The sequence below is a fragment of the Belonocnema kinseyi genome, chromosome 6, assembly GCF_010883055.1.
Source record: "Belonocnema kinseyi isolate 2016_QV_RU_SX_M_011 chromosome 6, B_treatae_v1, whole genome shotgun sequence".
Classification (NCBI taxonomy): Eukaryota; Metazoa; Arthropoda; class Insecta; order Hymenoptera; family Cynipidae; genus Belonocnema; species Belonocnema kinseyi.
In genome coordinates, this window is record NC_046662.1 from 100,201,387 (window position 1) to 100,224,297 (window position 22,911).

General features: G+C 32.7%; 1 protein-coding gene across 4 annotated transcripts in view; it reads left to right on the top strand.

Moving 5' to 3' along the window:
• LOC117174524 (fasciclin-2-like) overlaps positions 1 to 22,911 on the top strand; it is a 163,158-nt gene that overhangs the window by 135,089 nt on the left and 5,158 nt on the right. For 2 of the 4 annotated variants that reach the window (XM_033363722.1, XM_033363721.1), the window contains exons 2-10: positions 1,019 to 1,190; positions 2,873 to 3,039; positions 3,996 to 4,264; positions 4,387 to 4,907; positions 9,548 to 10,089; positions 10,188 to 10,646; positions 19,616 to 19,747; positions 19,891 to 19,960; positions 21,685 to 21,810. In XM_033363722.1, the coding sequence (XP_033219613.1) occupies positions 1,019 to 1,190; positions 2,873 to 3,039; positions 3,996 to 4,264; positions 4,387 to 4,907; positions 9,548 to 10,089; positions 10,188 to 10,646; positions 19,616 to 19,747; positions 19,891 to 19,960; positions 21,685 to 21,810 (2,458 nt within the window). Of the gene's footprint in view, positions 1 to 1,018; positions 1,191 to 2,872; positions 3,040 to 3,995; positions 4,265 to 4,386; positions 4,908 to 9,547; positions 10,090 to 10,187; positions 10,647 to 13,393; positions 17,031 to 19,615; positions 19,748 to 19,890; positions 19,961 to 21,684; positions 21,811 to 22,911 lie in introns of those variants that run through there. The other 2 variants (XM_033363723.1, XM_033363724.1) reach the window with 2 other exon arrangements.

Sequence of the window (22,911 nt, forward strand, 5' to 3'; positions counted from 1 at the left end):
TTGAAAATTAAAATTCGAAAATTTTTTCTAAAGCCTCTAGGGGACTTCGTTTTCGCACGAAAAAATTTTATGTGCCCTTATTGCATCCGGACCCACAATTTTAAAGCCATCAGTTTTTTAAACTTGAAATATTTTTAACTAAAAGAGTTTAAAATTGTAGGATTTATCAATAATAATATTACAAATATATAAATTCAAAAGCGTCCGAATTACAAACAATCTTAAACTGAGATAACATTAAAAAAGGCAAGTATTATAATTAAGCGTTCCAAGCGGAAGACAAAAGATTTTAATTGTTCATAAACATCACATTATATCAGAGTGAAAATTATTATAATTGCTAACACGACGCACCTAAAATTGAGCGATTTTTTTTTAATTTCACAAATCTAATGCTAATTTTTTTTTAGATAAATGATGCGAATGCAAAGATTTTAAAACGTAAACATTTGTACATTTCTAGATTCAACTTTTTAAAATATAAGAAAAAATTAAACTGAATATTCAGATGGTGTACTGATTTTAAATGTCGGATGGTAAAATGTATACATTTTAAAAATTAAAGTTATAATAATCAATTTCGCCTTTACAAAATATAAACTTTATAAAAAATTATCAATTAATTTAAAAAATTAGCAAACTTCCCTTGATTTGAAAAAATACTCCTTCCTTGGCCTGTACTTAAAAAGTTACATTCAAGTTCAAAACTGAAAATAAGAGGTCTCTGTAAATCGTGACAAGGCGTGAAGGAAGCCTGTCGTTAGAGATAATTTGCGAAATTATGCTTGTAATTCGGAGGGATTTCAACGTCGTTAAGAACTTCTGGGAGCGCACCTGCTACCTGTTGATCATGTACAATATCGATGTCCTTAATTGCATTTGGCAATTTGGCGCTCGATCGCGTTCAATTAATACAAATTCATCAGCTTGTGTCTATTAGGATAATGCGGTTCGTAAAACGTATCTCGTTTGTTATTGCAAGTATATTCATCCACGTTTCTTCTTTCATTGATTGCAGGTTACAGCAATGCATCCGAATCCCTGGAAATTTTGCCAAGCGGCGACATTCAATCGAGGTCCATAGGATCTAGTATAATTCTAACATGCAGACCAAAAGTTGAGAACCCTTCATTGATCTCGCACATGGAGTGGGTAGATCCCCAAAATCGCGTGATCGATGATGCCATAAAGTAAGTCTTTTTTATTTATTTTCTCAGCTTTTTTTAATGACAAGGGCGTTGTTATCTTTATGTAATTTTGAGAATTCTTCTCAAGCTTTACTTTCAACCAAACACTTGTTTCATAATTATATTTTCACAAAAAATCCTATCAGGAAAATTTATTTATTCAGGAAACAAATTTTGCAGTTTTGCATTTGTTTTGAAATTGCTTTATTCAATAATGCTTAAACTTAATTCAGTTAAAAAATAAAATCTAATGAATGATAGATATCAGATTGAAACTTGCACACTTAGATCATTTCAAATTCAAAAGTTTACAATCAGGAGTAGCCGTTTTTCCCGCAAATGGAAGATTTTACAACAAAAATTATATTCCTTTATAAATTGTCCCTATAAAAAATACTTCTTTATCAAACGTTGGTAAATTTGCTTAAAATTTTACTATAGTTATTGTAAAGCTAATTCGCTTTAAAAGCACATAAACAGTAGAAACATGTACAATATTTCACACTTCGCACACCACACTTGCAGCACTAATGTGACAAATTTTCACTTATTTTGCACACAGGCCGGTCGAGCCACTGCATCGATGGCGAGTATTTTAATGATTAAACAGAATGTAGATTATCCATTTTTTACCAAAGATTATGGTTTTCTTTTCGGATTATTTTATTTTAATATCGATTTTATTTTGAGTCTATTCTTTTAAAGCATGTCTATTAAATGTTCTAAACTTTCCAGAGTTCATTAAAAAATTTTCAAATAATTATATTTATTAACAAAATAAGATTTTTGTTTCACTTTTGCTAGATAAACGAGTGGGGTTTTGAGATTAACAATTATACTCAGTTTTTTTAAGTTTGTTGATTTGTTCACACATACAAATTATTTGCACTTTACATGTACATATACTTTCACATCATTTTGTCTCTCACTCTTGAATTATTCCTCATTTCATACTGCCATTGTTTGTATAACATTGTTTTTTTGAAAGTGCAACAACAGTACGTTTTATTTTATTTTGTGCTTTTACCTGATATTTTCCAATAAATCATACACGTCGAATATTGAATATCACTTCCGCTATAAATGCAAGGAAAATAATAAAATTAAACGAGAGTCGCGCAACACAGTGTAGGAAAACACTTACATAAAGTTGAATAAAATAAAATTGAGTTGCTGCTTTTTCTTCTAAACATTTTCATGGCGTACCACGCATTTCACAATAACAAAATCATGTAGTTAAATTTGTATCTTGAAATAATTAAGGTACTGTTTTGACTAAATGTTTTCAGTGCACAGAAGCAAAGAGGATTTTTGCAAGTTCAAAGAAAAACCATTGTTTTGCAGTATAAAACAAAGTTAAACAAAAGAAGATGAGAACTTTGTTTGAGAATATTTCACTTACTTTGTATTTGAAACAAATGTATAAGAGAAAGTATCAAATAAAAAATCAATTTATTTATAAATTATTTTAAAGTTTTCAAAATTGACACTTTTCTATTAAATATTTGCTAATTTTAATTTAATTTTTGAAGATTCTGAAATGAGTAATTTATCACAAATCTGCCTGCTTAAAATATGTTCTAATGCTTTCATTCGCTTTTTCATTTTTGTTTCTTTGCAAGTAATTCTAATAAATGTGAATTGGAAAGCAATTTATTAAAATTTAAACCCAAATTTCAAAACAGGCAATCAGGAAATGCGAAGTCAACAATGTATACAGAATCACGTGCTGGAAATATTCTAGCCCTTCTGTTCACCAACCTGCAAGAGGAACAAGGCGGCAAATATACTTGCAGAGCGACCTATGCCAATACTGAAAAGCTAGAAAAGTCTGTTACAATTGACACTATAGGTAAGCGGTTTTGAACATACAAAACGAGGGATACATAACACGACTTCATGTGAATTTAAATGACTTCACGCCAGTGACATCAGCTAAGGTGTACACCTGACTTCACGAGTTATTGTTAACTACTCGACATAAAATCTAAAAACTATGTTAGGGTGAAGGCCCCAGTAAGTGATATGCGACCAGTGAGTGACACCCTCGATTAATTTCTTTATTGATTAAAAAGTTTATTTGAAATCAAAATTTAAATGAAGCATTAGTAAAAATCAGTATACTTCAATATTAAGTTGCATATAAATACGTTCGGGGAATAATTTTCAAAGCAGTATTATACAGGTGTCACTAACGTTTCCACTAGTATGAAGCACACAAAGCATGAATAATTCTTAATAAGCAATGCAGACATTCTTGCCATCATGCTTTTAGTATTAAAAAATAACTATTTCACTTAGACTTACAAAAAAGTTCGTGATTGAAGCGTCTCCAACAGTGAAAAGCTAAATCTTGAACTATTGAAAGCTAATTATATGTTGTTAGTTTTTCTAAATCACGTAGATTTATAACTAGAAAAAGAAGACATTTGCATAAATTCACATTCAGCCATGAGAATAATAATTATTAAGTATTTTAGTAACATTTGCATTAAAAAAGGCACTCCCTATTATTAAGGAATTTGCAGAAAAACTAACTTGTCAAATACTTTTGATTTTGAAAGGGTTACTACTTTTTTAAAATTATTTAAAAGTTTACTTGCCAGATCTTAAAAATATGCGAGAGAATGCAAATTATATTTTCAATTTACTTTGTTTTACGAGATTATATACTTTTCCGGGTTTTTTATCGTCTTTTAAAACAGATTTTAAAATTGTAAGGTTTCCTTTTCGAAATTTGTATTACCTATAGAAAATAAAATGCAGGATTGAGTATTAGACTGAAAAAAATTGTTTAAATGTGTGCAGTTTCGATTGCGTGGGATGATGCTCCATTAAATCAGTATCCAATACTCGGGGAGGACTTTAACATCAAGTGCAAAGTCCGAGCACGACCTTCGCCATCTGTTGATTGGCTAAAAAACGGAGATTTGATCACGGGGAGCAATGATCACTACATCATTGACACATACGCACTCAAGCTCAAGAAAGTTACCGAGGACGACGATGGTATCTACACTTGTAGAGCCTCTGTGCCAACGACAGGTGAACTCAAAGAAAGAAACATTCGTGTGGAGGTAATTATGTACTACCATTATCCAAAGGGTGGATTCCGAAAAAAAGGAAGATTGATTCAGATTGAGAATATTTCCTTTTACACTTTAGAACTCAATTTAAAACTGTTTTCCCTTTATTTTAGGTGCACATAAAACCGGTAATTGAGGAATTGGATTCAACAATTGAGATTGTTGAAGGGGAAACCACGGATATCGTGTGCAAAGCCAGAGGTAAACCTCCGCCCAAATTCACTTGGGTGAAGTCCATAACGCATCAGGATTTAAGCACTGCTGATCGATTCGCTGTCAACAAGGACACAGGTGTTATGTCAATCAGAAATGTGAATCGCGAGGATGATGGAGAATACCAGTGTACTGCTGCAAATGCTGCTGGTACTGCTAACATGAACATTAGGCTTAACGTGATCGTTAAACCAAAGATCATGGAGTTCATCAACAAAACTATACCCGTCAGTAGAGATTTAGAAATAATCTGCAAGGCTTTTGGTCGTCCACCTCCCGAAATCCTTTTCAGGAAACACACATCTGAGAAGCGATTTGTCCTCGGTGGACAACCCAACGACGATCGAATCATCCTCGAGAATCACCAAGACGATCGCAACGGAGAAACTGTTGGAATTCTCACCATCCGTAACGTCATCAGGTTTGTTTACTTTCTTTGTTTCTTAAATTAAATCTTCAAATTCGACATCTCCGATTCCCTATGTTGAACAGACCCTCCACCCTCTCGGAGTATACGTCTAAAACAAACACTCTGGCGTTGATCCTCGAAATCTAAAAGTCTAAGCCTTAAACTACACTCTGCTTTTTGAGTTGGCCCTTCGTTGTTAGTATGCAGATTTACGCAGCAAACCACATACATGTTCAGTAAATAATACACTTGAGTTAGTACATTAATAAGAATTTCGTAAATTTTGTTTTTAATTAATTCCCATTGCAATACTTAAAAAGTCTTTCGAATTAATTTAAATTCTGCTGACTTCTTTCAAATATTCTGAATTCCTTGAATCCGTCTAAATTCCTTAAAATTTATTGTATTATTTTCAATTCGTGGGATTCTCTGAATTCGTTAAATTTGTGGAATTCTCTGAATTAAGAGAGTTGCATTGTTTTGAAGGACTTGAAAAATTTAAGGAATTACAAAAAATCCAGAGAATTTAGGGAATTCTGTGAACTCGAGGAGTTCAAAGGATGAATGGAATTGAGAGAATTCAGGAAATTCAGAGTATTTAAGAATTTAGAGATTTCAAGAAGCTTAGGTGTTTCAGGCAATTGATGTGAATGAGGTAATTAATGGGATTCAGATAATTTAGGTAATTAAGAGAATTATAAGAATTCAAAGAACTTATTAACGTGAATTAAAAATAATTCTACAAAATATACTGAATGGGCTGTACCTTCTTTCTGTAGCGAATTAGTTTCCCTCCGCACGAACCCCTCTCCCATGTAACGAACCGTAACAAAATATTTACCCCCCCTCCCCCTCCCCTGTCATTGTTCGTAATTTATTTTGCAAATTTTTTGTATCCGGACCCAATCTACTGTAACAGAATCTTACGACCCCCCCCCCCCTGGATTTGTTACATAATTTAACTACAACCACAAACCGGAGAGTATTAATTAAACATTTCTGTTTGTCCACGGCTAGCCTCGGTTAAATTGAACCCCAAAGTACTTGGACATACAGTTTTTCTTTTGTACGTGGTTCGGGGATGTTGCCTTTTCAGATATATATTTTGTTTGATTTAATAAATTTTTCCAATAATATAGAAAAAATCGATAAAAATCGACTAAAATAGCACTGAGTTTCAAAGTAGAGAAAAATTGATTTTATCTCTACAACTGAAGAAATATCATTTTTACCTATTGAAAATTTCATTTTTCCGAAAGCAAAACAAAAGTTCGAATAGTAAATCATATTTTAAAATTGTTCCTCTTCTGAAAATCTATAAAAATTTACCCTTACCTGATGTAGATCTTGTGTATTCTAACAAAAATTCTAAAAAAAAAGTAAAAAAATTATATTAAAGCGACTAAAATAGCATTTAGTTTGACGAACTTCAAGAGTTTATTTATTTTTTTAACTTTTTGGTTAAATAGCAATATTCAAATTCGTCCCACTTTCTGAAATCTTTAAAATGATACCATCGCCGGATATTTAAAATAATATAGAAAAAACGATATAATATTACGAATTTGAATATTGATATTCAACTAAACAAAAGTTTTAAACAATAAACTCTTGAAGTTCGTCACACTAAATGCTATTTTAGTCGCTTTAATATATTTTTCATACTTTTTTTAGAATTTATATTGAAATACACAAGATCTGCATCTAATAAGGATACATTTTTATAGATTTTGAGAAGAGGAACAATTTGGAACTACGAATTCCTATTCCTATTTTGCTTTGTTTTCGAGAAAAATAAGATTTTAAACCGGTACAAATTATATTTCTTCAATTTTAGATACAAAAAACAAATGTTCCCTGCTTTGAAGCTCAGGAACCCTAATAAACTCATGGGACATATTCTTTACATAGTCAGTGAACTAAAAACAAACGTTCTTCAAAATAAAATGTTCTACTTCGTGAAACTAAATGCTATTTTAGTCGATTTTTATCGATTTTTTTCTATATTTTGGAAAAATTTACTAAATCAAACAAAATATATATCTGAAAAGCGTGAAATTTAATCGATTTCAGAAAGCTAAAATATTTGCAACTTAAATATTTTGCGTCGTTGCGGGAGAAATGAGATTTTTAATTGCTAAAAAGGAAAAAATCCTTTTTCTCAAAAACGCTTCGTAGGATTTTTTTCTTTCTTGGCTCAAGGTAACCGGGGAACATCCCCGAACTACGTACAATAGAAAAGCTGGATGTCTAAAGGTCATTTGTCGAGTGTATTACGTGACCAGATTCCTACTCTACCGACACTTTTTTGATTTCTTAAGTTAATTTCACCCGAAGCGCCACATCGAGTTTAAACTTTGGGATAATAAATAACCTACACTAAGAACGGTGGGTCTGGAGCTAAGTTTTTATAATGATGAAAACGTTTGTTTTTGCAACATTTTTGTATGCTTAAACGAGGCTAGCGGTGTGCCGCGTATCTGAACGAAAACGAGGAGCCAACTCAAAAAGCTTAGATGACTAACGCTAGAGTAAAGATTTTCTAGGTCTAGAGTCAAGTTAGAATGATCTAACCTTTATCTTAATTTATAAAATAGACAAAAAAGGGCCATTGATTATTGCAATCAATTTTAGAAAAGCAGCAGTGACCTCTGCGCCTAGTGGGGTGGGCCAAAAAGTGTACCATTTTAGAAAATAAGATTTTGGAAAGGAAAAAAATATCCAAACTGCATAAAATATTTTTTAAACATTAAGAGTAACCTAACAAAGTATGAAAATATAAAATTAAGAGATCAAGGGATATACCTTTAGCGATTGATATGAATGTTACACATTGCTAAAGGTCGCGTAACAGGACATATGTGACTATGATAAGAAACAACCAAATTTCAAAAATCTTTTTAAAACATGTGGAGAACGGATTAAAATATTTTAAAAATGAGAGTTTTTACGATTTATTCGATTTTGCTTTAAGCATTTCAAAATGTGCTTCATACAGCCGTTTAAAACACATTACTTTGAATATTAATCCGGGAAATTGGAGACCTGTTCGAAACCAACTTAAAATTAGCATCCTATTAGAAAACACTTAGGACTGTATAAGATTCCGTCTGCATCCTATATTTATTCAGGGTGGAAAAAGTGCATGACAAGGCATTTTGCTTTTTTTTCTCTTTATAATTACGAAACAGTGTCATCTCAAATTCGTAAACTTTCCTGAAATATCTCAGTAAAGTACTTATGAGTACTTATGAGTTTTTATGGAAATTATTTGATTTCAAAATTATACGTAAAACTGTTTTTTGAATGAAGAAATTTCCTAAATAAGATTAAACATGAACGAGACGCATATGATTGTAAGGAACTTTTTGAAGGAACAATTTGGTTTCAAAAAATTAATATTGAATTTTATTTAAATCAACAGTTATGACTATTTTTGTATACTATCAAGTAATTTTGAACTTGACTGTAAACCTAGAACACCGTTAGGATGGAAGTATCGAATTGCATCATGAAAAAGTAAAACCAGGGTGGCCATCATCCGAGAGAATCGGAAAAACTGGGAGCCAATATACACCGGGACAGTGATATTTGATTTGGCAGAACCAAAATTTCAGGAAAATTTCGCTATTAAATATTTCAAAAGTTCAAATTAAAAGCCTTGATAGTCCATTCTGAATTTAATAATTATAGATATAAATATAAAGCAATTTTATTCTTAGAATGAATAATAATTCTAAAGGAAGATTAAAAATTAAAAAATTAAAAATTGAGTTTACAATAAAAAAATAGAAGTTAAACTACGCTAAATTTGTCCTTTTCATAGGTTTTAGTTTTACAATTAAAATGGAATTGGTTGAATTTTTGAAAGTTGCCCAAGTTTTTTAGTTTTAGAAACATGTTTCTAATCAGCTTTAATGTCAACTTATAGTTTTATTATGTAATATCGATTTAAAATTCTAAAAATTCAGAAGCTTTGACTGAAAGATTCAGTTTAGTTTTCAATATTAAATTCTCAAATTTTAATAGCTTTCAATTTAAAACTTTCAAATTAAAAAGTTTTCAATATTTATTCATTTAATTATGAACACTTTGAATAATAAATAATACAATTTCAATTCCTCTGCATTTTAACTGTCCCTATTTCCCAATTTGAATCTTAAAATACTCGATTTTTAACGCTTTGACCTGTCCTTTTTTCGAAATTTGAATCTAAAGTCATACTAGTTTCGTGATTCTTTAATTTAAATTTAAAATGTTTAATTTGAAACGCTTTGCCTTAGAAATTATTCAATTTAACTACTTTTTCTAATTAAATTGTCGAAAATCGTTTGTGTATTTTCTTTAATTACCATACGATTGCAATTCGAAATTACTAATTATTAATTATTTTTTCAAAAATATGTAAAATCTTATATTCAAAAAATTTTCAATAATGGATTTTAAAAATTACATATTTTCGTGATGGTAAATAGATTTAAAATCAATCAATCAATTGGTTGCAAAAAGGTTTGCTGATATTTATCGACTTTCGGTAGAAATCACGAATATACACCGGGAGAATCGGGAGACGAAAATTTAAAAAAATGTTGCCACCCTGAATACTTGCGCAATTTTCTTGGATTTAATTATTTTTGTCGTGTTAATTCCAGGACCGACGATGGTTTGTATGAGTGCATAGGCAAAAATAAAGGTGGTACTAGTTACAAGAACGGACATTTGACTGTGGAATTCCCGCCTTCGTTCGAGGCTACAGATAACCGCACCGTGTTTGCATGGGACAAGCATCCTGGAAACTTGACTTGCATAGCCACAAGTATCCCCAATGCGACAATTGAGTGGAGGTTGTTTGGTGGTCAAAGACTCGAATCATCCCCACAAATCGAAATCCGTGGCAACGGGCCGATTTCCTCTCTCATAGTTTATCCCATGGACAACCGCTTTTTCAACACTTACAAGTGCATTGCTTCGAATATTCATGGAACCAAGGAACGCTCATTTGTGCTTAAAGAAGGCAGGAGGCCAGGACAGCTTTCCCAAGTAAGGATCGTTCAAATGACGGCGACTACGGTATCGTTCGATTTGGTGTTGCCGCCTCAACAGGACGAACTTCCGATTCGAAGGATCAGTGTGCAGTATAAACTTTCAGATCAAGGATGGGATAAGGCTTTAAACAGAACGTGGACTGTCGCAAGTAAGTTGATTTGATTGCGCGATTCAAATTCGCTCTCTGTCACTGTGCGTGGCGAAACAAGATCTTGACTTACAGATTTTTCGTGTTCTTTTTTTCAGATTCTACCTACATTCTGGAGCGACTCGAACCGGAGAGGAATTATGACTTCCGTTTTGCGCCAGGAAATGAAGTAGGTCTCGCAAACTGGGGTAATCAGATTACAGAATCAACACAGCCGAAATCGAGACCAGAAATTCCGAAAATGCGAAACCAAAATGCGCATGGAGGGGAATACGAAATGTCGCCCTTCTCGAATCAGTACGAAGTCGCGTGGCTGTTACCTCCGGACAACGGAGAACCGATAACTCACTTTGAAATTACGTACTGTCCACTGAAGAGAATTGCCGGAGAGTGGGAGGAAGTGCCGAATAGTTGTAAAACTGAGATAGAGAAAGGACAAAGGACGGTTTATTGGTTGAAGTTTCTCTCCGCCGATACATACTACAAGATTGAAGTCAGAGCGCGCAACGTATTTGGCCTCAGTGAACCAGGATTCATACGGATCAAGACCAGCAGAGGTAAGTTTCTATTTTGATATTGTTTCCATATTACATCAATCTCAGAAGGACTGAATTGGAGATCTATCGAAAGCGAGGCATGTAACAGAGTAGTACATTTTCGATCTTTCAAAGGTCTACATTCGAGTTTCAGGTTAGTTTCAATACCTCATTTTTTTGTCTTGTCCGAGAGTGTAATCGCCTACAATCTCGTTAAATAAAATTCGTTTGAGAGAATACAAACAATTCATTTGCATTTAATAGAATTGAGATAACTTAAAAGAGCTACATTAAACTTGAAATTTTGAAATACACCTAAATTTGGGGGCCGTTCAAGTATTTTGAGAGATTCGGGATCCACTTAAGCCTTTTTATTAATAATTTAAGCGGTATCAATGGAAACAGTGTTGTAAAACTTTAATTATGTGATAGTGCTTCTACTATCAATTCCAATGCAGGTATGCAAAGAATAATGGCATTGCATAAAAAATAAAAGGGAGTTACTTCAGGCTCAAAAAAGTTAATTAAAAAAAGCGTCGGAATAGCCCCTGACCACCGAGAAAATCGTAATATTTTGACATTTTATTATAATATTGAACAACAGCAAATCTTTTTTTCTAAACTAAGACTTCAAAATTGTATACACTAGAACCAAAAAAATTCTAACCGAAAATAAAAAAAAAACATTAGAGGGGGTTACTGTGCTTATAAAAACTCGGTTCTTTATTAGTTCTGAGGAAAACAAATTAAATCTAGCAGGAAAAAATCGGTTCGAGGGTACCTAATCCGAAGTGGTCAGGGCTACTTGACTGTGATATGTTACAAAAAACGGCAATATATCAGAAAATACGTGAAATTATGAAACAAAAATTACAGGTCACATTATTCGGACTAAATCCATATTTCTCAAAATGCACTTGTTTTCAAGAGACGAAATATTAGATTGAATTTCAAGTTAATGATATATGTGACTATATTTTTTTAAATAACGCCTTTGAACAATATTTAAAGATAATAATGATGATTTATCATGGCAGAAAGTACAGTTTATTCAATCTCATTCTGCGTGTCACGTAATACTTGAACGATCCCTCAATATTTCCAGTTAAGTCAAAAAGAATACCCAGATAGCACATAGTTTCCCTAACACTTCTAGAATATTGCAATGGACGGTACGGAGAATTCTGAAAAATGTTGCAGAAAGGATCTCGGAAGTAGGTAAAATCTCCGCGTAGCCAGGGAGGTTTCCAAGGGAGATTTGTTGAACATTCGTAAAAATGTTCGCATTGTATAAATTTAATTAACTTAATTAACTTCCTCACGAACATTCCCTGAACCTCCCTTGGGAATCTTCCTGGATACGTGGACATTTACCTACTTTCGGGGACCTTCCTGGGACATTTTTCGGAATTACCCAAACCTTCCATTGGAGTTTCCAGGAATTTTTATGGAAACTTTTGTGCTATCTGGGTGAAACGATTTTAGAAGAGTTTCATCTAATTTTATTTGAAATTCTGATGTACATAGAAGTTTAAAAAATTAAAGATTTAAATATAAAAGAATTCAAGTAAATTTAAAATAATTTAGAAGAGTTTCATTTCATTTAAAATTTTGGTATACACCTTAATTGAAGAATGCAAATAATTCAAAGGAGTACGCAGAGTGCGAAAGAGTTTAATTTTATTTTATTTGAAATTTTATGTACATCCAAATTCAAAAATTTAAAGATTTAAAAATAAAAGAATTCAAAGGAGTACGCAGAATGTAAAAGAGTTTAATTTGGAATTTGATGAACATCTAATTTAAAAGATTTAATGATTTAAACTTAAGAGAATTCAAGTGAATTTAAATAAGTTCGAAAGACTTTAGTTTCATTTTCAATGTCGATGTACACCGAAATTAAAGAATCGAAACAATTTAAAAATATCAAAAGGATCTAAAGAATTATAAGAAATTTTATTAAATTCAGTAGAACTGAAATTAATTTTGAAGAATCAAAAAAATCGAAATAATGTGAAGTAAATTCGCAAAAATCCAATACAAGTCAGCTAAAGTCAAAGGATGTCAAAGAATTAACAAACATGCAATTAAATTTGGTAGAACTGATCTGAGAATAATAACTAATTAAATCAGTTGCTGACATTTTATTTTTCAATAAGTCATTTTTAACTAATTCATATTTAGCCCAGAGAAATCATTAATCATTTGATTGAAATACCGCCAAATTCATTAAAGTCTTAAATCTGAATTGATTAAAAAGAATTCGAGGGGATTCAAAATGATTCAAGAAAATTAATAAGAATTTAAGATGAATTCAAGATAATTAAAAAATGTTGGTCATTATGAATACTTGATATTTTCAATTCATTTACACAATAAAAATGATTCTTCAGGATTAACATGATTACACTCTGATCGATAAATCTCCAAGGAAATCTCAATTGGAGACAGATTTTGTTTTCGGCGCCAACTTCCGAGACGTTTGAGGTTTGATTTTTGAAGGATTGCTATTATCCTACGTTCTTCAAACTCTTCCGCTCTTGTTTTCCTTTGATATGTTTTCTTGACACGATTTTATTTAAAGCACCAGCTTCTCACAATTTATTCCAAAGCAACGTAACTCAAGATACGCAAGGCTTTTTTGGCACTCTTCTAGTTTCCATAGAGTACTAGTCGAGTTCGTAGGCACAGACCTTAGGTCCTAAGCCGTGTGTATGTTAGAAAGAGCACCGACGTATCTACAAGAGACACTTTTTATTATCATTTAGAATCATCCGGCGTCACTGTGGACTACTCGATATTATCTTCTGGGAATACTTGCAAGCTCTCCCTGGTGGCCGCCTTTGCCACAGCAATAACGATCATATCTCTAGCCATTTAGAGTCGTCATCAGAATCGTAGAAGTGAAAAAAAAACTACTTTTCCAGAGTTCAAGGGACTATGCTACGATCGATTACTCTCGACTGTACCTGTTACAATTGTTTGTATAGCAAACACGCCAATCGAGTTTCGCGTCGAGGGCTCAAGAGTGCGTCCCCTTCTCATTAATCTTAGTATTCTAAAACATTGCACAAAAACACTGTGATCAGCGTTCATACCTGAGATGCAGAGGCAAAGGCACTCTTTTTCGACTCTAGTCTCGTCGCGAAAATCAAAAGGACTTCGAGAATCGCGAGCAAGCCAATGTGCTTTTATAGTCCATCAATATAGCTATAGAGTTTGTAGAATAGATACGACCACATGAAGCGGTCGGTACATTCCGAAGTTAAGATTCTTGACAAAAAGACGAGCATCCACCAATTGAGGTTCATTGCTTCTCTAGTAAAGGCCAGATAATTCGCGATGCTAGATTAGATTTCAGGAACTGAGGAAAACATCTCTATCCCGAATGAAAAGTGAAGCCGAAACAGAACAGAAAATCAAGTCTCAAGTCTGGTAAATTTAAGACTGGAAAGCAAAAAATAAAATTCTTTTCGGTATCAGGATCTTTTCAGGTAGAATCAAAATAGGAATCTCAATTTACTGAAATTAATTATCTGTCTTTAAAAGCTCTTTTTTCGCAACACAAGGCTTCACTTTTAAAATACTTCCCAATTCTTTGTTTGAAAAAGTATTTATACTCATTGTTGAATGCTCATTGTGGAAAACGTACTGGTACGTTCTTTTTACATAAGTCCTCCTTCATTTTTGTACGAATATCTTGACTTCCTTTAAAAAGCCTTATAGTATGCGCCAGTTTACGCCAGATCAAAAATTCTCGGCCTCGCGTCATTTATTAGCTAGCTAATAATTCCAATTTCACGTAACAATGTCGTGTTTTTACAGATAGGAGAAGATTATATGAAAAAAATATCTGAGTGTTGATGGCGTTGCATATTTAGTGTTTGATGTGCATTATGCCTAAAACTTACTGCCCTATAAATATTTGCCAAATGCCTGTAGCAATTTATGGACAATGAAGCGAAAACCTGGAGATTTATGTCTTCAATTGATTCGTAAAAGTGATCTATTTTTTCCTAGAGGCAACCCAAGATATATTCGCTTGTGTCTTAGCGAGTTAGCAGAGCAAAAGTATTTTTAGATAATCGTTTACAAAATAGACGGGGAAAAAGTGTTTGGAGGATCGAATAGGAAAGAATTAATTCTTTGAGAGAAAGTTGATCCTACTAAAGCGTGTTTATAGTTTTCGTTTTTTGTTCTTATTTTTTTTAGACCGTCGTCCAATCCTGTGCAAAATCCGTTTTTATCGAAAAGACGAGGATTTAAAAAAAAAAGTATTTACGTTTTAAAAAGTATCTAGAATAGCAGCGGAATTTCCACAGGTTTACATCGTATTCTGGTCCATGCAATCATGTTTAAAGCCAAAGAATCCGAAGTACACTCTGTTTCTAAAGCTCTTCGAGATAACCCATAGCATAGTTTTACACGAATTGATAACTGCATGAACGATTCAGATCTGACCAAGTGGCTGGGCTCATTTCAAAAATATTTTGTACACTATTTTTATTTCCTACTGCTCCAGATTAAGTTCTTTTACAATTATTTTTATTCTTATTCCCTTGTTTTCTAAATCATTAATCCTGCTTGATTAGTTTCGGAGATACGTGTTTTAGTGCGCATGTTCTGTGAGTTATGGATTATAATCCTTACGATTATAGTGTTACTATCATTGTATTAATATTATTACCTATTATTAAGTATTAAATTAGTTATTATAATAATTATTATAGTTTTTAGTATTTCTTTATTGTTCGCTACCGTTAGTATTATCGTAATCTCATTATCATTGTCATCTTCAAATTTTCTTGTGGTTAAGTTCAATCTTGCAAGCAACGAAAATAAATTAAAAGTCAACGAAGTTATGTTTCTTTTGGCTTAGTGCAAACTTAAGGATTCATATCACTTTTTGTTTATTGAGTTTTAATAATACCTGGGACAATACACTACATCGCATGGCATGTCCTTCGTTATTTGTTATCGTTTTTTAGAAGTTTTGTATTTAATTAGCCTCATGTGCTGCTTCCTCTCTTTAACGAATCTCTTTCGTTTTTCTGAATGCTTTACAATTTTACCGGAGAATTAGTCCGTCGCTCGAACGTAAAATATATATTTTTTAGCCGGCCGGAGAAAATATTTCCCGCTTTCAACCTTTTTTTATCATCTATTTTAAAACTTGGAAAACCTACCAAGAAAATCTTTCTTTTTTTAATGCAGAAATCTGCTTATGCCAATAAAAATGTCATTTCCGAATTGTTTTATATGTCTGATTTTTGTATGTGATTTATAAGAATAAAGGCGGTAAATTGAGAGCGAAACTTAAAGTAAAGGAGGAGTATAGCCATTAAAGAAGTTTGAGGCTCTTTTCGTGATTGCATTTAAATCTGACTTTATTGCGAGGGGAAAAGATGAATTCGCTGGTGTGAGACTCTCATCCAGAGACAATAGTCGACAGATAATGACGAGAAGTGACAAAAAGGAGGAGTAAGAAAAGAGAGTGAAAAGGGTGTGTTCTTTTTCATGCCTGACGCTGAACGAATTGTTCCTTTGAAATGTTATAAGCATAACAGAAGCTCCTTAAGAACGAAAATTCTTCTGCCCCCCCCCCTCTCTTTAATTTTTAACAAACTATAGTTTTTTTAAACGTACAAAGTTGCGAAAAGTTTTCTTCCAATAATTGTTTTTCCTAAAAAGTACGGGAAATTTCGACCCCCTTCGTCATTTATAATATCCCAAGTTTCACTTGAAAAGCAAAGTGAGCATTCTGCGAGCTTCTGCAAATAGCTCTCCAACAAGAAGAGTGAAAATGAAAGAGAGGGGGCAGTAGGAGTGGTTGATAGTTTCGCACCATCGAGTTCTTTTCTACTATATCCCGCTTTACTTGTGCAGCCTATTTCGAAAAAGAGTTGAAGGAAGATGGAAAAATTCGGGAAATGAGGTATAGAAGTGAAGAAATGGAGTGAAAAAGAGGATTGCACTTCTTAGAGGAAACAAATTATAAATAGACGTCGGATGCTATTGTTGAGATCTACTGGATAAGAATTAGGGGGAACAAATGCGAGTAGAGTAACACTTTAATCTCTCCGAGTTTCTTTCAGCTGTCGCCTACTTGTTTTAAATCAAGAAATCGAGAAAGACGTCTTCCTCTTCTTCTTTGTTGTTTGTTAATGCGTGCACTAGTACAAGCGCAACTGCCACCATTTCTACACAGCGATGACAAACATCGGAATTATTTCTAGAGTAGATAGATATAATATGTATAAATTTACACATAGGTTTAATTACACGTAAATACCATTCTACGATCATATTTATAAGCAAGGGATACGTACTTGTCACCTGTGAAATGAAACCATTGTAAATAAATTATACAGCGACCGAAGAAATACATGGAGTGTCTAAGAAAAACTGAGAACGATCGGCCTGCGGAGAAATCAATTTCAAAATTTTCATTTTTACGCTTAGCTTTCTCGTTAATAACTACTAAAGCTTTTATAATAATATAATAAAAAAATAGTATGCATTAGACCAATCAGGCAGACTGAATAACTTCAAGTCGCAAAATCGGTCGCGGACTAAATATTTAATTTTTTATTCCTATTTGAGGAAAGAAACTTTCTGCAAAGTATTTGAAGTTTCTTTTTCAAAGAAGAAATACAATTTTTTTAAACTATATAGGGGTGATTTTCAAAAAAAATTTCCACTTCTTCTTGCGATAATGTTTCTAAAATTATCTCCGTAATGTAGTTGCATCAAAGTACAATTTAGTAAAGTTTCCAAATTTTAGACGACATTGTAAAAAAAAATAAAATAAAAACTATAAGTTCTATATCTTAGAGCTGGGGATTTTAAAAATTCTTGAAAGTCTGACCCACGAATTTTTTGTCTGGTCACGCTGCAAACGCATATATTTTCATACCCTCTCGGGCTATCCTTAATTAATATATATATATATTTGGAAATTCTTTTGTTTTAAATATCTTATTATCTAGAATGTGCAGCTTTTTGGCATTCAGTCGTAACTTTTTACCTATATAGGTTTTTAGCTAATTGATTCAAAAATTCAAATACGCGTAGTTTCACAAAATATTTGTATGCAAATCGGAATTAGGAAAAAAAACATGCTGCCTGCTTCATGCAATATTCCGTATATTATTGAGTACTCGTAAATATAATTATTACTAGAATAACCAATCTTACTGCCGAACCGTTCGCCTATTTAAAAATTAACCTCACGAAGTACTCTAGTCAAATAAAATACGAATTTCTGTTAAAGCATGACATGAAAATCGAAGAATGTGAATAATTTTATTTTCCTTTATTTCACTTAAATGGTTACATAGAATTCGATCATGTATTGTTAAATGATGCAGAATTGCCTGCTTGTTTATTTTATTACAAAAGGTCAAAATCGTTCAAATTGGACTTGATTCCGTAAATGGATCAAACCCAAGCCTGATTCTTTGTACGGATTTACCCAAACTTGGTCTTATTTTGCATGGAGCAGTTGAATTGTTACCTAATTTACTCTAGAAAATAGAACCTATATCGTCACCCCGAGATCCTGTGACTTGAAAAGTACATAGCTAGTAAATACCTGCCTGATTTGAAATGTATCAGATTAATGGATTAATATCAATTTTACGTGACAGTTGCTAACAAGGTTTTAAATAATATTAAAGAAGTATGTGTGACGCTCTGCAAGGAAATGGCTCACTTTGTCGATCATAGTTTAAGATATATTGACGTTTTTGTGTGCAAGGGTCAAAAGTTTTTTTTTTTTTGGTTGTGAAAAGAATTTATACTTCAATCTATATTTGATCTCGTGCCAGAATACTTATGTCTCGAAAGTGAACGGAAGTGGGTAAATTTGACTCCTTTTTCAATCTAAGGGTTGGTTCTGGGCTCAAAATATCGGGAATTTATCCAGCTATATATCCCTGTACGTAACTACATCGACAAAGAAGGCTATTTTCCTACGAACATGTGATTAAAAGATAAAGTGGCAATTTGAGATGGTTCACTCCGCAGCCGTCTTCATTTATTTTCGCTTTTCGCCTGCTTTTTGCCCTGCGGAAACCCGACTCAAGCCGAAAGAACTGGTAAATATACGACCAATGAAAGCACTGCTAAACATCGTAGACTGTATACATCCTACTTTTCTTTTTGGTAGAGGAGAAAGAAGAAAAAGGGTAGACTAAAAAACGCTTGTGTGGTGTGAAGCAATTACGTAGAGTAGTAGCGCCTAGAACTAACACCATAAAACAAATGGGCTTTCTCCTTTCATGAGCTTCTTGGCAATCACTATACTATCGAATTCTCCTCTTCCACTTTCCTCTCGTTGTCGCATTGAAATTGTTCACTAACCATCTTTCCTAGAAATCTCGTACGTGTGATACCGCTCAAATCTTTGGTTTTCCTATTTTCATCATTACTACATTACTTTTCGTTCTGTTTGTACATACATATGCTTCCGATAAAGGCGGATTTTTGGCGCACCTATCTTTCTTTTCAGGAGACTTAACAGATTTTGCGAAAACGTGTTTGGTGATGTCGCACTTAAAAATTCGTAGCACGGAGTATGTACCAGTACGTTTTTGGAATTTTTCAAGAACAGATTTAAAAAGATAAAAAGCCAAAGTTTAATTTAGGAGCTTCATTATAAATAGGATAAGAAAATTATCTATATAAATGCTTTAATAGTTTTTAAATTTTTTTTCATTTTGTTCTGTACTGTTGGAAAAGCTTTGAAAATAATTGTCATGAAAAAGTTTTTCTTTTAGAAAATCTTTAGGTTCAACGTTGGAAACGTTTATCGAGTTTAGATTAGATGTTGATTTATAAAATGTACTTTGCAGTTCTGAGATTTATGGATTTCTCCGCGTTTCCGCGGTGGTAGTTCATCACCAAACATTTTTCAGTACCGCTTTTGCACTAACCAATACCAAATTTGAATAGAGCTTTTACATTAAGATTTTTCTTATTTTTTCAAGGTCAAGATCCCCCCGTTGTTCACCATCAAGGAACACTGATTACCAGTGGTGCCATAATTGGTATTGTGGTTGCCGTTCTAGTCGTCATCATCATTGTTATCGACGTAATTTGCTGCTGTGCGCAAAAAACAGGTAAACAATTAAACATTATTTTTATTCAGTGATTTACTCCTTTAAAAAAATCATTTTGACACAGGCGTTGACAAGTTATATCTTGCCATTGAAGATTTTGAATTAAAACTCCTTCTCGAAATATTTTTCAAATTACGTTTCAGGTATCATATTCTACATGTGTGAAAGGTCTCGAAGAAAACCAGTAGACGAAGAAGACGCAAAACTTGGGAGGTAAGTTGACCTTGTTTCTATATAAAAACCCGTTTTTAATTGGAAAATTTCTCATTGATTCTTAGGTCAGTTTTTAAATTTTCACTTTATTATATTTGTTTACTACTACATATTTGATATATTGTGCTTTTGGCAAGTCTGGCGCTCTCATGTCATCAAATATCGCACATGATCACTCGATTTTTATTTTCAATATAAAACCGAAGTTAATTCACTCATATATAGATTGCACTGTTTATTTTAACACACAGACCAAATCTTTATAAATACAGACAAGTTTTTTTTCCTATTCAGAGGGTAAACAACTTACTTCAGGTCCATTCTACCTACTTTTATTTAAAGCTTTTTGTGGGTATAATCAATTTTTCTTCATTAACGTTTTATTTATCTTCTAAATACTAGGTAAATTATTTTTATGTTAGCTTTAAATTGTATTAAAAGGTAAACGAGTGTATTAAGGCGTTTTTCAAGAACATCTGAAAGGCTTTAAAGTATTAAACAGGCTGTATGCATAATTAAGTTCCGCTACAATTTACTCGCTGTTAAAATTTTACGAAGGTATTTTGCTTTTTATAAACTAAAGTTGGCAGACCAGTTATTTTTCTATCATTTTCGAATCCTAGCATGTGCATTGTGTAAACAATAAAAAATAATTGTTCTGGTAACTTCAGTTCGTATCTTAACCTATTTTAGAATAATTTAAATGCTATAGATAGACAATCCTCATGATTGTAAATTTTTAAATCGATTATTTTTAAAACTGAACGAAGCACCGTCGTAAACTTTTAACCGTGAGTAAATTACAGTGGAACTTTTTATTTACTTTCCTTTAAGTAAATAAATTCCTTTTTTTCTGGACTATAGAAGAACTTTTGAGGAATATAACTCGACACCTCCATTCAGTATGAATGTATCTGCTGACAGCGCCGTGTATACGCTAATCGCTATGTATAATCATAGGGAATATTCTCATACACGGCGCTCAGGCGGTGGTCAGTGGTCACTCGCAATGACGAGAGTGTCTGAACATACTTTGATCCCTTTAGGAGTATACGCTAGATGGCGCAGCGATTGCGCCCCCGCACCTCACTCTGCTAGTATAAGTTCAAAATTTCCAAAATGGCCAACAGTAACCACGGTAACTGTTCGTTGTTGTTGTTGTCACCGGCAACCTACTTCAAAAATAATTTCACAATCTTCTTTTATCATAAAAATATATTTTCATATAGAAAACATTACAAAAACAACTAGAAATGCATAAATAAGTATTCTGACAATTATTTATGTATTTCTACTTGTTTTTACATTGTTTTATGCAATTTATTTACTTTTTAAGACCATTATCTGAAAAGTATCTGGGTATTATCGAGGTTATCTGAAAGGTCATCTATTATTTTATCTTAGGGATATGAGTATGCGCTAGATGGCTCCAACGTCGACTTTGTTGCGACACATCTAAAGCATTGAGTGACCACCGCCTGACGACGCTGTCAGCAGGTAGACCAATATTGAATGGAGGCATCGTTACTATCTATTTATGAGAAAAAAACTTTTCACTGAGTTTAATTAGAAACAATGAAAAATAAATTTAGTATTTATGCTTGTAATAGATAAAGTTTCAAGATAATTGAGATTAATTGAATTTTTAGAGTTTAGGAATTTTCAACTTAGTCGAAGAAGAGACTCTCACCTTCTCGTTCTTTTCTCTTTTTTCTTACCGATAGTCTTTACGGTTGGCGGTTTCCACTACCATATTGCGACCAAAAAATGGCAAATGTCGCCGGCGTCACGGCCATCCAAGATTCGGATAGCGGTAAAAGTACCATTAGACTGGTCAAACATACTGCCATGTAAGAAACAAAAATTAAAAACTTGTAAGAAGCATGGCTCCTCACTGAGGAATACTGAACACAGCTTGTTACTTGGCATGAAGATTTCGTTCTTCTTTGTTTTGTCTTTGATATCTACTCTCTCATTTGAATAAGATTTTTGAAAATCTCAGTCTCTTTGCACAGAATTTCAGACTCACGACGCAAGATTTCCTATTTGCTTCTCTGGAATATTTACTTTTTTGATTCAGACTTTATTTTAATTTAGGTTAAATATTTTAAATAAATAAATCACAAGGTATAAACTGTTTGATAAAGATATAACCCGAAGACGGTTAAGATAAATCATCTAAGTAGAAGATAAAATGCTTTCTAACGTACAAGACAGGAAAGCACGAGCGGAGTGTGGAGATGAGATCTTTTAATGGCATGTAACAAGAGGATAATACATTATTCAAAGAGGTTATCGATTCCTTACAATAAAGTACCCCAAGATGCAAATGGAGCTTCTTGTGGTATCTGAATTACTTTTCCAAGAGAATAATTCAACGCTATGATATGCACCCGGATAAAAAAGAGACGAGCATGTGATGTTCTTTTCTCCGTTTATTGTTTTTTTGTGTGTTGTTCTGTGTTCATACAATCTAGATCGAGTACACACAACGTAATTTTTATTTATGTACATATTCTTTATATTTGCTTAGAACATGATCATTATTTGCTCTGCTTTCGCCATATTGCATGATCATTTTTCATCGTGCCTTTTAAAACAAAAAAAAGCACATCACGTTTTTGTGAAGTGTGTGTTTTTGTCTACCACGAAGGAATTCCTTCGTGTTGTCTACTATTCTCAAATTAATCATTTTTGTTCAGCTGTTTCGAGAATAGTTCAAGATTATGGATAACTTTTTTGTACTCAATTTTAATTAAATATTTTTTATAATTTAATTCGAACGTATTTAAAAAGGAAAGTGTTATCTGGAAATTAATTCTTTTAATTTATGTGATTTATTTTTCAAACTCAAGGGTTCTTAGCTCTCCATTTCCTGCAAATATTTAAATATTTTGTCTTATTAGTCATGATTATTCAGTGATTATACCGTTTTTTAATAGCAGGTTTCA